An 18,413-nucleotide genomic window follows, 5' to 3' on the forward strand; every position below is an offset into this window, starting at 1 on the left:
TGCATTGTCTTAATTGCTGGCTTAATAATCTCTCAGTAATTATCAACTTGGAATCAAAATTCTTCTCAGAGAGGAGAAACTCTCTTTATGTGGGCAAATACCTTAAAAAGGCTCTAGCAGTCGAAGAGGTGATCCTTTAGTGGCAAGAGCCCAGAAAACAAAAAACAAATAAATGCCTCTGAATGTGTTAGAATAATAATTTGCGGAGATGGAGCCCCAGAACAGAAGAAGGGAGAGAAAAGAATAAAAGCACGGGAGCCAGGAAATGGTGCCAGGGTGGCATTATGTTCCGTAAAACTGACAACAATCCCCGCACACTCGCCCCTCCCTCTTCCCCCAACTCTTTCCACATTTGTGATACTGTGGCATGGAACAGATACCACACATATGGAGTCCAATAGCTGGAGCCACAATTAACCATACGAAATACACTTCCTCCAGACCTGTAGATCTGGGTAAGAGCTTTGGCACTGGGCACGGAATGGTGTGTGGGGGAGGAAAATGGGTCATGTTAATCTTATACATATAGCAATAATCTGGACATCCCCAGAGAATTACTGAGTTACACTGAGTTAGATCAGCCACTACTGGCAAGTGGTTACCTTCATGCCAGTTGCCACAGATAAATAACAAGTACCCTTGTACCTTGTTGCCTTTAAAACACAGATTCAAATTATTCTTCTCCAAGAAAACGTCTCATCTTCTTTCCTTTTGGACCAACCACATTGGGATCAACTAAATTATTGTCAAAACCTTCTATTATAAAAATTTTTCTTCTTGGTGAGGAGAGGTGGCCTATATTCTCAATACAGGCCTTAAACAAATAGTAAAGGAGGAAAATTTCCACTTTGGCCCCTTCCCACCTGCATCTCAGTGAATTTTTTTGAATTTTTGAATAATACCTCCTCCATTCTCTAGAAAGATTTTTCCACACCTAGCACAGTGCCAACCACATAGTAGTTTTGATTGATTGAATTGAATTATAAAATCACATAACAGCACAAGTGATTACATGAAGCAGTTAAGAAAAACGCTTTAGACATGTTTATGACTATTATTGTTATAACTTTCCTTATTATAAATGAAATAAACTACATTGGGGAAAGGGTGACTTGTTTTTGCATACTTACCTCTTGAGAGTCATTGCTTACTCGTACCCATATTGCTAATGCTAGGATCACAATACCACATAGCTGCAGAAACAAACAAACAAAAAGAATACAATTAGGATCACATGAAACTCTAATTCCACACCCTCCCATCTATCCGGTGACAGTAGTTCATCATTGACTATACTATCACAACCTGGAAGACATAAATGAGGCATATTCATATACAGATCATTGTTGAAATGTTACATTGCAATTTGTAAGTTTGATGAGAATAATTCTATTTCTCATCCACAACTCACTCATAGGTCTATGGACGAGAAGTTATTTCCATTAGGCCTGGAAAGATTATTTTTCCATGTAACTCTAGCCCTGTGTTTCTGCTAGATTTTAGCATACAAAAGAAAAGTCACAACAGTTTAAAGATAAAATATCCTTATCATGCCTCCGGGCTTGTTTGTGAGAAGCTATGTTGGACCAGAAAAAAAGGGAATGACTGAATATTCACCATTCATTTAAGATTCGAGAGGAAGGGAGATGTTGGGATAGATGGGGAAAAGTAAAATATATGACAAGATGTGCAGTTAAATAACAAGGCTATATAATAATCAACACTTTTTGAACCCAAATAAACTCTCTTAAAAACAAGCTCTTTTAGGTGGTAAAGTTTACTCACAGAGAAGGAACAATGAAAGACAGAACTTAAAGTCTTAAGTTCCTTTAATGACTTTACCAGATTATTTAATTTGGACCAATGCCAACACAATAAAATGTAAAACACATTTTACTTTAGTGTAAGGAAAACTCTTGTCATTCAGAGTTTAAAAAAAAAGTTACGCATTGTGGCTTCAAAAACAAAAATCAAAGATCTATTATTAGATAGATATGTTAAGAGCCGGCCTGGTAACATACCAGACACAGCAGGCCTTGGAGGACTTAGTAGACAATTCTGACCTTGCTGTGCTCCGACAGACAAATGTCCGGAGCATCATTGCTTTCGTGCATGGTTGAGACATGCCTAAAACCCCCAGACAGCACTTTTAATGGCTTCTCACTGAGTTTGCAGGGGAAATAGAGTCAAGGGCTCTGTAAAGGAATAGGAAGCACAACGAGTAGTTGAGTAACCATAGACTCTGTGCTCCCTAAAAGACCTTGAAAATCATCTAGGTCTAAACCTCTCATTTTGAATGGAGAAACTGGAATCCTGGGCGCTAATTATCACATCATGAAAAGCCGGAGCAATTCCTAACCAACCTGCCCTTACAACATACCTCAACTCCTACAAAATAACTAATGCAATTAAAAACCAAAGCTCTTTAATCACCAAATAACCTATGCAATTATCTCATACACACACATAGACACACACACACCATAAAATACAAATGATTAAAAAACACAGCTTTCGTGTTTGAAAACTTTCCTTACTTCTCTAACCCTGAGATTTATAGCATCCTTTCACAAAATTCTAATTTCATTTGCAAACGAAGAGAAATGCTCATTTTAGCAGTTCTTTGTTAAGCAGTTTGTGAGTGATAATTTATGTCAAATGATAATGAGACCCTGTGGGATTTTCAGCAATTTCATTCCAACTGAATTTTTTGTTTGTTGTTTAGTTTGTTCACTGATTATCTTCTTTCGTTTTCTTCTCTTTTCACAAGCAGATTCATAATGATTGGCTTAATAGTCATTCTGGCCTTTAGCTGTAACTAATGAACCTTGTAGCTATTATGAGTAGCACTCTTTCCTGATATTTGTTAAACTATCAATGAAAAAAACTTTAAGAATTCTTAATAAGAGCTTAGTAAGAACTCAGTGTGATATTTTTTAAAACTTTTTTTGTTCGTGTATTACTATTTACTTTTTCAAGGTATTTAGACATCAAATCATTCATAAATCTTATTAAATCAATCATATCTGCCCCTCAGATAGCAACTTTTAGTCTTCTCAGCCACTGAAAGTTTTCTGTAACATTAACATTTAAAAGAAAGGTACCCAATTGTTTCAGAAGTTAAAAATATTTTGTCCAACTAATCTTCAGAATCAGATAATCTTTTTCAGGAACTTGGAAGCTGGCCAAAGTATCATTTCCATCCCTAACTCTACCTTTTCTTCAAACTTCATTTTAAAAATGAAACAAATGTTTAGAGTATATCATTCTCATCCAAGTGGAGAAATTCCCATGTAAATATCAGTCTAATATCATGAAATTATTCATAACTTTGTTGAATGACTTTAAAAGTAAATTTATTTTCTATCAAGAATGACCATCCTAGAGTCATGAATAATACTAAACTATTTTATCCCATTATTAAAAGATTGACCATCATAATGGTTCTTTGAGCCCTTTACCAAGTTTAGCTTTTAGGGCTTTTCCCCTAATGTTTTTATACTATTTTAAACAATTAAAAGTATAAATTAATAAATAAATGCCTGCTCTCTACTTTCTGTTGATAACATTGTAAAAATAAAATGGGTTAGTATGGTGGTTCCAGGATCCTACGGAACTGACTAGGCCTACCTTTACCCTGCTTCTGGTCTCTCTTTGAAGAGAATTGTTCTGGTTTTCATTCAGCTTTCATGGAACAGCCATCATTTTATGGAATTTGGATGCAATTGGTCTGAACCAGCATCCTAAGAAATTAGGCAATTTTGATATTTGCTTACAATGGACTGAATTGTGTCTCCACAAAATTCTTATGTTGAAGCCCTAACCTCCAATGTATCTGTTTTTGATGATAGGGTTTTAGAAGATAATTAAGATTAAATGAGGTCATGAAGATGGGGTTCTAATCTGATAGAACTGGTGACCTTATAGGAGATAAATCTTTCTCTCTCCACTCACACCCAGGGAAAGGACATGTGAGAACATGAGAAGATGGCCACAGAAAGACGGTCCTCACCAGAAACTCAATTGGCTGGCACCTTAATCTTAGCCTTCCTAGCCTCCAGAACTATAAGAAAATTAATTTCTGTTGTTTAAGCCACCCAGTCTACAGTATCTTGTTATGACAGCCCAAGCAGATGACTAAGAACAGGCAGATGCCGGAGACCATAAAATATCAGGAAAAAAAAGGGTAGGGGGAGGGAAGATACCATCCAGAAGAAAGATAAATGGTAGAATGTTGATTTGTCCTCTTATTTGTTAATGTGTCTCCAATTATCCCTACTTCCTCCCTCCAAATTGTACCCTTTTATTTGGGTGTTTATTGAAGTATGTTTGGAGAATGCTGAAAAGGCTGTGTTAGGAGGAGGAGTGGATTTTGAACTACATCATTATTGGTCCCAAAATGGACACCTTTTAGGTAAGCTGAAGAAACTCTTCTCATGCTGCTCCTGAGAGGATAAAAAAGAATAAGAAAATATGCAAGTGGATAACTACAAGATTTGTTTTTATGATAACCACAGAACACTAGAGGCGACTCCACGATTACAGGGAACAAGGATTCTGAAAGCCCTAACATACTAGGACTGTACTGCTGCTGCTACTGTTATTGTTCCTTTTCAAGTTTCTTCTTTTACTAAACATTTATTTAAAAGTCTTAGTTCAATTGTATTGTGGTATGAGAATGCAGACTGTAGGATTGTTACTTGTGAGTTTTTTTTGCATTTCCTTCATCAATTTCTAAAGATTCAGAGATACTAGAAAAGACAACAAAGTCTCAAGAAGGTACAAACTTTATTAGAAATTTATTAAATATACTTTATTCATTAAATCATTTAGATCCTCTGTATCCATGTTTTTTCTTTTCCTTCCTGAGTTATCAAAAACTGAGAGGCGGGTTAAGTTGTGTTAAGCTGAATTAATGGAGTTTGCATTTACTATTCTGTATCTCTAACAGTGTTCCCTCCATGTAATCCAATAAATGCTATTTAGTGTAATCAGTCTTGTGCTTTAGCGCAGAGTAAATGTTACTAAATTGCTATTTTCTATTACATCTCTTTCCAAATATCTTCCCAATCTACATTTGAGATAATAAAAAATACAATTATTTAGACATGTGACTTCTTTATTTCCAGACCTAAAATGGTTAGCCATTTAACCATGATTTTCCCATGCTTCAACTATCCATTTTTACTTATACCTTAATCATTTTGGATATGTTTCAGTAAATTTTACAGTGTGAATACCTGAAGACCTCTTTCTCTCTTATTCATTTGTGAAAGGCTCTGAATACTCAGCAGACATTGTTCCATTGTCTTCTGACTTTCAGGGTTACAACAGGAAAAGAATATCACCAGCCTTATTTTTGTTCATGCATTATTTGCTTGTTTTCTTTTTTGTCAGTTGTATCTAGACATTTGTAAGATGTTTATCTTTTAACTATATTAGTAGTTTTCTTAACATTTATTTTGGCATAGATGTCTTCTTTCATTGGGGTAGAACAGGCACTTGCCATCTGCATACAGGTATGTTTTCAGCTCCACAAAATTTCCATATATTAATCTGATTATTATTTGTGTTCCATTTATTTTGTCCTCTTTTTCAGGAGTACAGCTTATTTTGGGTTTCCATTCTCTGTTGTCTGTATCTATTATCTTCTTTCACAACATTCTGATTTCTTATTTGATTTTCTTGTGGGAGAGCTTATCAGTTTGGGATTCTATGTCACTGTCTTCATTTAATGTGATCTCTAGAGTGAAATTTAATTCTGCTATTATGTTTGTAGTTTACTTACAGTCCTTACGTATTTTATCCATTTCCCTTTTTATCTCATCCCGTTGTTTTCCAACAAACTTTATCTTCTCTTATGGCCTCCATTCACTGTTTCATGAGAGGTTACTTTCTAGCATCACATTGTGGATACCAATTTCTACATACATTCATACATTTTTTCAGGATTCTAGAATATTGATTTTAGGGATGTGTGCTTGTCCTCTAAGTCTTCAGGGTGGCAATATCTTTCACTTGTTCAACAGTATTTTTTATTAGGTCTTATGCTAAATTTTCTTGAACAAGATGAGACCAATTCTGATTTAGAGTTCATTCAGAGTAGAATGCGCTGAGGCAGTTGGATCACCTAAGGTCAGGAGTTCAAGACCAGTCTGGCCAACATGGTGAAACCTTGTCTCTACTAAAAATACCAAAAAATTAGTTGAGTGTGGTGGCACATGCCTGTAATCCCAGCTACTCAGGAGGCTGAGGCAGGAGAATTGCTTGAACCCGGGAGGTGGAGGTTGCAGTGAGCTGAGATCGTGCCATTGCACTCCAGCCTGGGCAACAAGAGCAAAACTCCATCTCAAAAAAAAAAAAAAAAAAAAAGAGTAGAATGTACATTCCCTTTACAAGCATGGCCTCATGTAGTTCTGATCTACTAAGCCTCATGCAATACTGGATTTTCTGATGCTGTAAACCAATAGAGTAAATTAAAATCTTCAACTTTTAGCAGATTCTGCAATCATGGTTTTCAAAAAATCTTCAGCCCCATATTGTTGCGGGAACTCAGGGACCCCAAACAGAGGGACTGGCTGGAGCCGCGGCAGAGGAACATAAATTGTGAAGATTTCATGGACATTTCTCACTTCCCAAAAAATACTCTTATAATTTCTTACTCCAGTCTTACTTTAATCTCTTAATCCTGTTATCTTCGTAAGCTGAGGATGTACATCAACTCAGGACCCTGTGATAATTGTGTTAACTGTACAAATTGATTGTAAAACATGTGCGTTTGAACAATATGAAATCAGTGCACCTTGAAAAAGAACAAAATAACAGCAATTTTAGGGAACAAGGGAAGACAAACCATAAGGTCTGACTGCCTGTGGGGTCAAGCAAAAAGAGCCATATTTTTCTTCTTGCAGAGAGCCTATAAACGGACGTGCAAGTAGGGAAGATATCGCTAAATTCTTTTCCTAGAAAGGAATATTGATATTAATACTCTGGGGAAAGAATTGCATTCCTGCGGGGAGGTCTATAAACGGCTGCTCCAAGAGTGTCTGTCTTATGCGGTTGAGATAAGGACTGACATACGCCCTGGTCTCCTGCAGTATCCTCAGGCTTACTAGGATTGGGAAACTCCACCCTGGTAAATTTGGGGTGAGACTGGTTCTCTACTTTCAAACCCTGTTTTCTGTTCTTTAAGATGTTTATCAAGACAACACATGCACCGCTGAACATAGACTCTTATCAGTAATTCTGCTTTTGCCCTTTGCGTTATGATCTTTGCTTTTGCCCTTTGCCATGTGATCTTTGTTGGACCCTTATCAGGAGTTTCTGATTTTGTCCTTGTCCTGTTTCCTCAGAAGCAAGTGATCTTTGTTCTCCTTTTTGTCCTTTGAAGCATGTGATCTTGTGACCTACTCCCTGTTCTTGCACCCCTTCCCCTTTTGAAATCCTTAATAAAACTTGCTGGCTTTAAGGCTCAGGTGGGCATCACAGTCCTACCGATATGTAATGTCACCCCCGGCAGCCCAGCTGTAAAATTCCTCTCTTTGTACTCTTTCTCTTTATTTCTCAGCCGGCTGACACTTATGGAAAATAGAAAGAACCTACGTTGAAATATTGGGGGTGGGTTCCCCCAATACCATATGAATGGTGTTTATTGTATTGAGTGCTGATATGGTTTAGCTGTGTCCTCACCCACATTTCATCTTGAACTGTATCTCCCATAATTCCCATGTGTTGTGGGAGGGACCCAGTGGGAGATAACTGAATCATGTGGGTGGTTCCCCCATACTGTTCTTGTGGTAGTGAATAATTCTCACAAGACCTGATGGTTTTATAAGGAGAAACCCCTTTCGCTTGGCTCCCATTCTCTCTTGCCTGCCACCATGTAAGATGGGACTTTCATCTTCCACCATGATTGTGAGGCCTCCCCAGCCACATATAACTGTGAGTCTATTAAACCTCTTTTTATTTATAAATTACCAGTCTCAGGTATGTCTTTATTAGCAGTGTGAAAACAGACTAATACAAGTGTTAAGTGTACATTCAATGTGTCTCCATGGTTGCATTCATGTGCATTTTCTTTTTTTTTTTTTTTGAGATGGAGTCTCACTCTGTCACCCAGGCTGGAGTGCAGTGGCGCGATCTCGGCTCACTGCAAGCTCCGCCTCCCGGGTTCATGCCATTCTCCTGCCTCAGCCTCCTGAGTAGCTAGGACTACAGGTGTCAGCCACCATGCCCAGCTAATTTTTTGTATTTTTAGTAGAGATGGGGTTTCACTGTGTTAGCCGAGATGGTCTCGATCTCCTGACCTCGTGATCCACCCACCTTGGCCTCCCAAAGTGCTGGGATTACAGGCATGAGCCACCGCGCCTGGTCTCATGTGCATCTTCTAACAAGCACTCAATATAACTGCTGCAAATTCTAATTTTTAAATAACTCTAAATTTAGGGAAAATAAATCAACCACATTGTTTTCCTCACACAAACAGGGCCTCAGTAACCACTAAAAGCCTACATTCATTTAACTTCAAAACATGTAGAGAGAGATGAATGTTCAGCATTTAATCTGTATCCTGATGTTTCTGAATCAAAAAATGACACAAATTCAGTAATATTCTTACCATATTGTTTCAAAAGTATAACTTTCATATAAGTTACAGCTGTAGACCTGTACATCCATTTGAAAAGCCTGGGAAAAATACAAATGACAGCCCACGAGCCACAGGGCATTATATCAGGAAGTTATAACTCAAGGTAATATGCACAGACAACATGTATCCTATCTTCCTACCTTGACAAATGTGCCCACTTAATTACCTGGAGGAAAAGGTTTGATTTAGAATTCTCAGGGCATTTGAGCAGGGAAATTTGGGTCCTAGATATTCAAAGTGGAAGCCAGCCTCGGGGCTGACATATCCCTCTACTCCAGCATATGCCTCACCCTGTGAGATGAGAAGAAGATCAGAGTAGGGCTAAAATTATATTTACCTTTTGAAAGCCCATTATGTATAAAATACTGTCACAGTATATACTAATAGTTGTAAATGAAAAAGCAATTACGATGTTTGGAATCAGGAAAAACATGTTAATTGTGCTATTATTGATGGTCAGTCCTTGGTTACAGGTTTTCATAAAATAGTTTAGTTAATGTTTCAAATGAATCCTGCCAGGTAAAATAATCATTTTTATTTTACAAATGCAAAGACTGGAGCACGGAAAAGCCAAGGGACATGTTCCAGAACAAGAAAGGGTAGATTCAGGATTGAAATCTCAGTCAGTCTGTTTACAAAATCCACTTTTTCCCCATTCCCTGAATTCATGATAGAAGAGTTTCTGCCTTATCATATTCTTGCTATCTTATTTCCTCTTCGTTTTAAAACTCAACACTTAAATTTATTCATCACTATGCCAAATAGTTACATATTTCTGCTTCATAAAAACACCTATAAAATACTGGTTGAAATGTCTTTTTCTTAAACATTTATCTAGTTAATTCCTACTTCTTTATATGTATTAACTTATTTAATCATCACCACAAACCCATGAGGTAGATACTACTACTATCCCCATTTTTACAGATGAGGACAAATAAAGCACAGAGAGGTTAACCAATTTCCCCAAAGAAACACGGCTACTGATGAAGGAGTTGATGTTTAACCTGCTCTATCAACCAGTGGACTCTAATGCCTTTTGTTGCTGTTTTAGCTACATGCTATTTATAAAATTCATACACTTCAGCCATTGTCAGGTCTTCATTTTGAAAGATTCCATCAACGGACACAATAAGATATAATTGTGTCCTATTCCTTTTAGTGTACCACCATCTCAGGGTTGTGTCTGCTTTGGCTCCAATCTTTTAATTGCTCTCAGCACATCCAATCTCAATAAAATACAATGATGAATATCAAAATGCTGGATCCCGGACTCTCTCCAAGTTCCAATTTCTTTCTGCTCTCTTCAAACCTCCTCATGCACTGACTTCCTTCAGTTACTAATACATTCAGCTTTACAATTTGGCTCCTCCCTATGGCTCATTTGGGATTGATAGTGTACCTCATTCTTCTTTCCCTCATTAAGAACTGGCCTCTCCATAGCTCTCTGTCTCTGGTCATTATTCCACTGCATCCACCCAAAGGCCCCATGTTTCATACTTACTCAGACCCCTAAAGCACCATAAGTATCTACGATATTCCTAGGCTTGAACTATCTGAGAGGAGCATTAAAAAATTGGGGCATTTCATCTATTTTTGAAAGAAGACTCAGGGAAATAGATTTCATACCTATAATTTATGTATTATCTGCAGCACCTCCAGTTCTCTAACTTGCATCAAACTCTAGCATGAGTGATCAGGAATAACTTTCACTTTTACATGTTTTTCTTCAATTAGTAATTCTAACAAATGGAAATCACCATACACTTATGTGGCATATCTCAAGTTGTCCCCCAGAAGAACCTGGTCTGTTTAGATTAAATGACCACATGCATATCTAAGAGATATTTTAACATCTGGCTCTACTTTGCAAAGGCTCAGTTTTGCAAGTTATACAAGAAAGAATGCATTTGAAAACATAAGGCTCTGGGCATCTATAAGAAAACCACATCAGTGGGGTCATTAAAATTTTTACTTAAGTAAACATTAGGAATGTGACAAATTGCTAATTTCCTCTGAAGGATTGTAAAATTCCAACTGAGAGCTCAGAGCTGATCATAGAAGGGAGAGTAGATATAGGAACCTTCCTTAACCTCAGAGATTCCTCCTGCTGCCTATATTTGAATTTAAAATATTGATGTCACCTCTTGGCTAAGAAGTTATCACTGGTTTTTACAACTGTTGCTCTCACTGAAAGACTCCATTTCAAAATCTCTTATGTAGAGATTGTAAATCCCACCACATATGCTGGTGGTAGGAATCACCAAGGGGCATTAGTTAGAAAGATCTAACTGAAATCTACAGCAAGAGAAAGACTTGTCTCTGTTATCAAAGAAACAAACAGATAATGTAACCATAAAATAATCAGAGCTCTGGCCAGGCGCTGTGGCTCATCCCTGTAATCCCAGCACTTTGGGAGGCAGAAGTGGATGGACCACCTGAGGTCAGGAGTTTGAGACCAGCCTGGCCAACATGGCGAAACCCTGTCTCCACTAAAAATACAAAAAGTTAGCCGGGCATGGTGGTGCGTGCCTGTAATCCCAGCTACTCGGGAGGCTGAGGCAGGAGAATCGCTAGAAACTTGGAAGCAGAGGCTGCAGTGACCCGAGATCATGCCGCTGTATTCCAGCCTGGGTGACAGAGCGAGACTCTGCCTCAAAATAATAATAATAATAATAATCAGAGCTCCCCAGGAAAGCAATAATAATATCTGGGTGTAGCATGGTACAGACTTCTACAATCTACCCTGAACCCTATCAAGGTAGGTAAGTAAATAAACCTTAATCTATAACCTACCCCTTCCTAGACTGTTATTTTGATAATTTAGATCTATTCCAAATTTCTGATTAGCTGTTTAATGAAACACTGACCTCTGATGTCTTCATAATAGCTATTAGCACTTCTCAGGATGTTTTAACACAACAAAGATATATTTTACCTGTTTCATAATTTGAAGATTGCTACTGGTTTGAGTGCTTCGGAACATCTTTAATAAAATAGGAGCCTTGCATTTATTAGCATATTAATATTTTGGTTTGTTGAAATGTGCCATATATATTCTGTATTACATAAGGAAAACAATGACTACAGCTCTTTAAAGACAGATATCAGAACTTAGTGGAGAAATAGCTTATTTGAGGTCTGGACAGGAAATAAGCAAGTGATCTGGAACATGCCAAACCAAATACTAAAGAGGCTATCAAAGTTATTAGGATCATTTCAAAAGAACTTGAGTCACCTTGAAGAAGCTCCTGATGGCCAGAGATGGAACAAACTGAACATTAATAAGGGTAAACATTGTAATGGAGCTGATCTATCGTTTCATAAGGATACTTAAAGAAATACTAACTTATCATTGTTGGATAATATTAGTAACTTAACTCATCACTTGCAATCTGGTAAGTAAAGAGTAAGAAAGAAGTATTTTATGCCACTTAAAAAATATTAAACATGGGATACCCAGGTGATGAAACAGTAAATGAGAAGTTTCTCCTTATAGAAAGTGTTCCAGCTAATAAATAAAGAAAAGTTGATGAAACTAGAATATCATCATTTTGAACCTCTTAATGAACTAATGATGGATTTTGGCACTTGACCATCAATGGCTACGAACGTCACAAAAGAGGGACACAATCAAATATCCAGTGCCTCCTCATGAAAGAATACAAAATCACTTATGATCATTGTGCCACACAAAAAAAAAAAGGACCTTGAATTGTATCAGGCTGCACCACAGGTATGCAAATAGCAAAATCCAGACTGTGGGCAATGTGATAAAACAAACAACACACACCAGCGCATAAAATTTCATTAGGGAGAAAAAGAGATGTTGACTGGGAGAGAATCAGCAGATTAAAATAGACATGAAACATACATTAACCAATCACAAAGTGTGGACCTTATTTAGATCCTGATTCTAACAGGAACATTTATGAGGTAATCGGAAAATTCAGCCCTGAATGGGCTCAAATTTGACAGTTGATTAAAATTGTCAAATCAACTTGACAATTGATTTAAAAAATTCTTATTAAGTTTTTAAAGTGTAATAATGATATTGTGGTTACATTTTTTTTTTTTCTGAGATGGAAATGCCCAGGCTGGAGTGCAGTGGTGCGATCTCGGCTCACTGCAACCTCCCCCTGCCAGGTTCAAGCAATTCTCCTGCCTCAGCCTCCCAAGTAGCTGGGACTACAGGGGCGTGCCACCATGCCCAGCTAATTTTTTATATTTTTAGTAGAGGCGGGGTTTCACCATGCTGGCCAGGCTGGTCTCAAACTCCTGACCTTGGGATCCACCCACCTCGGTCTCCCAAAGTGCTGGGATTACAGGCGTGAGCCATCAAAACCAGAATAGTATTTTTTTTAATTGTTAGAGACATATACTAAAATCTTACAACCAAATTATATCCCGAATAGAAGAATTATGGGATATATGTAGCATGAGCTACATTAAATATTTGCAAAAGCAGCCCATTTTTTTAACCTAAAAACAGCAGCCCATTTTTTTGTCTTCTTTTACTTTTTTAAATATTTACTTATTTAAAATTCACCAATATATCCATTTGTACTCATTAGCACTACTGATCATTGAATGGAAAATCAATCTATACAATAAAGCTGTATTCATGTAGTTAAGTTTAATTAAGTTCATCATTATTTTAATAGAACAGAAATATAGCAACACATAGATATGAGATGTCTGTTTACTAAAGATCAGGTACAAAAACAAAAGCAGAGTTCTTTCTTCCTTGGAGTGGATAAGGTAGCTTTTAATCCAGTATACAAAATACTTTTTTCATTTAAATACTTTGTGCTATTCCACTGATTGACATTTAAACAATCTTTAATTGTACCATATATGCTAAAAATGAAAAGGTCAATTTCCCAACATTCCAGCCTGCTCTTTTCATACCTTGTTTTTCCATTATCCATTGATAGATGTCACTTATCAATTTGTTGGTTATGTCTATGTCAATGGACTTTCAAGAGAAACATAACAAATTGCTAAAATACAAATCCTGTCAATTAAAAGGTGGGGTGATGACACATCAAAATACTGACTTCAAAATGCCAATACATATATATATATCCACTGTCTTAGTTTGATTTTCTTATGATTTAGGAATTTCATCATTTCCCCCTCAAGTCATGACCCTTTTTTTTTTTTTTTGTCTTTGAGGCTCTGAAAATGATCTTTACTGTCCCACACCCTGCGATTCACCTGTTCAAACCTAAAAGTGAAGGGTGGGAATCAGGACCCGGGCTCCGGATGGAATCAGACCATGTTTTTACCACAGAGTCCTTAAATTAGAGAGGCCTGCTTGATATACAACTAAGGAAAATTGTCCTTTAATTAAGGGGCATTTGTGTTCCTCTGTGATTGTTTTTGCAGCAATATCAAAACATTTATGAAATGTTTATCCTCACATTCTGAAGTGCACTTTTTTGAGTCATTGGCTCATTTTCAATTACTGAAATAATGTAAGAAAGAACAAACAAATCCAAACAAGTACATGGAAAATACATTTCCCCCCTTCTCTTATTTCTCTAGTGTACAGTCTGTTCTTGTTTATGATATTTATATCAAGATCCCCTTTCTTGCATAAAATTGATAATTAAAAGGAAAACACTTACCCAGAACAAGAAGTTGAAGATAAACATAGAATATTTTATACAGCCACTCACACTTGCCATTTCGGAAAAGGATTAGGAATCCAGATGCCGTGAATTTAACTATTTGTTACAGGCTTGTCCTGCAATATGTCTGGAGCAACTTGCCTGCAGAGATTTCTGCACCCACGGCTTCCGAGCAGAAAGAGAAAGCAAAGAAGTAGAGGAAGGAATAAAAAGTTATTAAACTGGATAAAAAATTAACCCACACATTTAAATATCACAAAGGCTATTAACTCACACATTTAAATATTGCAAAGGCTATCTCCAGGCAAGTATGTTCCTTTGCTTGTCATAGCTCCTGGGGCACTGTGCCAGGGTATTTATGATCCTTTCTCAAAAACTGCCTCCTCTAAAGTAAACAGATATCAAGTGAAAGGAATGGCACTGGATCAGGCGAGAGAATGGCACAGTGCTACTAAGTTCTTGGCTTTCAGAAACCACTGCCTGACTTCCCCGCCCTCCATTTCAACTATGGGGAAATAAGGTTGTTTTGTTCTGAGTTAAATGGACATTGTATCTCTACTCATTTTTGCATTGCATTTTCTCAATACTACAAAATTTCTTCTAAATGCAATAAAATGCATTTAGAAATCTGCAAAATATCAAGGCTTAGACATAGCAACCTGTTATCATTAAACCCAGAATAGTAAAACAACCATTACATGTATCTGCCCTCCAAAACATCTAAATTTATTTCAAAACAATTCCAGAGCTGCCATAAATGCACCACAGAAATTGCAGAGGGAGAGGCAGCCTTGCCTATCATGATAAGACCATTTGCTTTTTATCTTTATTTCTTTATGATATAAAGGGAAAGAAATCATAAAAGTGGCACTGACTGCCACATTGTGTTCATTTTACAATGCGTAGTCATTTTGATAGCTTGGTTTGTTTTTAAGGTGGACACTGTAATTTCCTTCCTCTGATAAATTATGTCTAGCAACAGCTCTTCTCCACCAACTCAGTTTCTGGATTCCAGGTCCTCTTGGACAAAAAAATTCAAAATGGGAAGGTGGTCATGGATCAGTGACCATAGATTTTACTATTCGTTTCTAGTGCTAATAGAAGGCAGCTGTCTCAGGTAAAGGCAAAATTCTCTGACATAATCAGGGAGGTGTGGACTGCTTTGTGTAAACAGCCTGGGTCATGTTAGTTTCCACATCATGCCTCTCAAAGGGAGTTCTTCTCCCCCTAAATAAAAGAACCCTCTACTTTAAAAGGTTGTTGAGAAAATTATTCTTTAGAATCCTTGCTAAGTTTTACACGATAAGCAAGCATGAACTCCTTACAAAAGAAAAATATTATTTCTAATTTTCACCGGCATACAATGTTTTTGAAACAATCCTACTCCCTGACTAAAAATACAATATATTTTAATGCATTATCAACAATAATATTTAGTGTTAAAGGCCAAATTTAGGATTAATTCAAAAAATAATGGCTTAATATATAAATCATCACTAAAATTGTTTGTGTTGTTTCCTACTAGAAAATGGAAATAGTTCCCAACCTTCTATTGAGATATTTTGTATATAGAATAATCCATGGCTGAAAGAATAATTTCAGATTGAATGAAAACCAAAATTGATTTATAGTTCCAGAAATGATTATTTATCAATTAGAAGCTAAAATTTAAAAAAAATTACAGATTTAAATGCTGCTTTGTTGACAAGAATGAACTGAATACTACCAAATTTTAGTTTGAAATAGATATTTTGGTGGATGCTGAACATCCTTAAAAAGAATCCTGTGTAGTCTTTAGTTGAATCACTCTTGAACTCTGTAACACAAAAATCAATGGATGTGTTTATACAGGAGAATTACTGTGTAATAGAACCCCCTAATCCAATTTAAAACCTATATGAAACAGTTCACTCCTGGAAATTCCTATTCCTATTAATGGTATAATCACACAACACTCTCCCAGGCTGAATTTGTACAGGTATTTTGTATTCCTCTTTCTTTCTATCCAATCACTCTTACTGGTCTGTGTAGCTCCTAAATTACTGTCAAAACTATTTCTTCCATCTCATCCTTTTGTATTTCATTATTCAGTCCTTTATCATTTCTTACTTGAGCTGTGTCAATAGAATGAGAATTAATTTCCCTGGCAGTCTCTCCCAGCTCCTCTCTGCCTTAGCACTTTAAAATTCTTTTTGAGAAATACTTATTGATTAGGTAATGATAACGATGAAAACCCAATCTAAGGATATTTTCCTTTTACCTACAAGATAAAGTTCAGATTCCTTAAAGTAGCATTTACAGCACATGGCAAACAAGTCCTCCACCCACTTCCCAGAACTTTGTCCCTCCCCTTTCTTCCTAGGTAGCCTCCACTTCTAGGCTCCATAACCACAGAATTATTTCCCAGGCCTAGAACACACCTTTGGATTTTATGCCTTGTTCCTTCTGCCTGGAACATCCTTTCCCACCTTCTCTATTGCAACACCCCTGTGGAGCCTTCCCTTCCTCATCCTCTGCCCCTACTCTGGGCAGATTTACTTGCTTCTTAGTCCTCAAGTCCATTATTATTTGAACAGACCTTAATCTACAATTGCCACTATATCACATTTATTTGTGTCTCTCCCCCACATTTGATTCTATATGCCTGAAAAGCAGAAATCTTACCCTATTCACCTCTGTATCTACAGTAGCTGGCATTAGAGCTACAGAGATTTGCAATGGCAGCCAAGCTCCTCAGGAAGTTCAACTAGTGATTTCCTCATTAGGTTCTCTAGGGAACTACCAATATGCTACCTCTGCCTTTAAAAAATTTATTAGATAAAGAAAAACAGTTTATTAATTTCAGGACTTGTCAGAGCCTTCAACTTTCTAATATTCAAGGAGGTGACATATAGCAATTCTGAAATGAATATAATCTCAGTACATATTTTTGAATGACTTATTCAGGACGATGTTACAGAACATACGTACGCATTTACAGAAGCACTGTTCTAGACAAACTCTCACTCTTACACCTGAGAAAAGAGCAGCATAGGCAGATTGAGAAGCCCAAGTTCACAAAATTGGTTAGATCTCCTTCTAGAAATGAGGTCACAGGATTATCAGATCAGTATTCTGTCTACTGGCGTCAACAATCTCTTGAGTTCTGTAGTATGAGAATGAGTCATTTACTCATTACTCATTTAATGTGTCTTAGATATTGAGAAATTTTCATATAACAGATATTTTAACAGTGGTGGGAGGTTGCAGGGGTTGGAGATTGTCAGTAATAAATCTTAGACCCTGTGAAAGACCAGGCCAGTAAGGAAAGAAATGGAGAGTGAAATAAGAAGAAATGACAATCAAGGGAAAGAACAGAGGGAAAGTCTAACTAAATTTAGATAAAGTTTTTCTAATGTTGCCATCATGCCAATTACTATTCCTGGCAGCAAATGCACAGAGTAAGGCAGGATGATGATTCCAATTTGATTAATCGTGAAAAGTCTCCATGAGGCAGTTTTCAGTGAACTAGATTTTGATAGCAGTATGGGAACCCATGCAGGGAAAAGAGAGAGAGAGATTCCTTATGCTCAGGGCAGAGGAAAGTGCATGAGTAGTATCATCAAATACCCCACAGAAAATATGGCATTTTCTCTAAGTCATCAGGCAAACCAGGCCTACATTTGGGACTTGAACCAGAAATTAAGCATAGATAGTTCTATTTTCATCATGATATCATCTTCTCCTCCATAAGATAATATTCAAAAATTTATTCAACTGATGTATTGAATCCTTACCATATTCCAGGAATGAGACTAAGTGCTGGAGACATAGTAATTTATGAAACAAGGTCCCTGCCTTCCTAGGCCTTACGCCATGGTGAAAAGATAACTTCTTTGCCTTTTTGTTTCCAACATCTCATTACCCAATCTATTTGTCCATGGAGTAGACAGTAAAAAAGCAATTCATGTGTTGTAGAGAAAAGATTATTTTTTCTCATCTTTTATACTCTCCCATTATCACTGTCCATCTGTACTATTTGTTTTTCATGACGTGTTAATAATCAGTTCATGTTCTCAAAGGCTAATAGCAGCAATGAAAACATAATGTTGAGACTTCTCTTCCTTATGACTGTACTGACGGGTGTGTAT

General features: G+C 36.8%; 1 protein-coding gene across 1 annotated transcript in view; it reads right to left on the reverse strand.

Moving 5' to 3' along the window:
• Window positions 1-18,413, reverse strand: part of TSPAN8 (tetraspanin 8) — an 89,865-nt gene that overhangs the window by 20,612 nt on the left and 50,840 nt on the right. The window contains exons 2-3 of the mRNA XM_032170738.2: window positions 14,281-14,448; window positions 1,131-1,193 (exon numbers count right to left, since the gene is read on the reverse strand). Coding sequence (XP_032026629.1) covers window positions 1,131-1,193; window positions 14,281-14,340 — 123 coding nt within the window. The 5' untranslated portion in view covers window positions 14,341-14,448. The remainder of the gene's footprint in view (window positions 1-1,130; window positions 1,194-14,280; window positions 14,449-18,413) is intronic.

This window comes from Hylobates moloch, unplaced genomic scaffold (assembly GCF_009828535.3).
Source record: "Hylobates moloch isolate HMO894 unplaced genomic scaffold, HMol_V3 SCAFFOLD_12, whole genome shotgun sequence".
Classification (NCBI taxonomy): Eukaryota; Metazoa; Chordata; class Mammalia; order Primates; family Hylobatidae; genus Hylobates; species Hylobates moloch.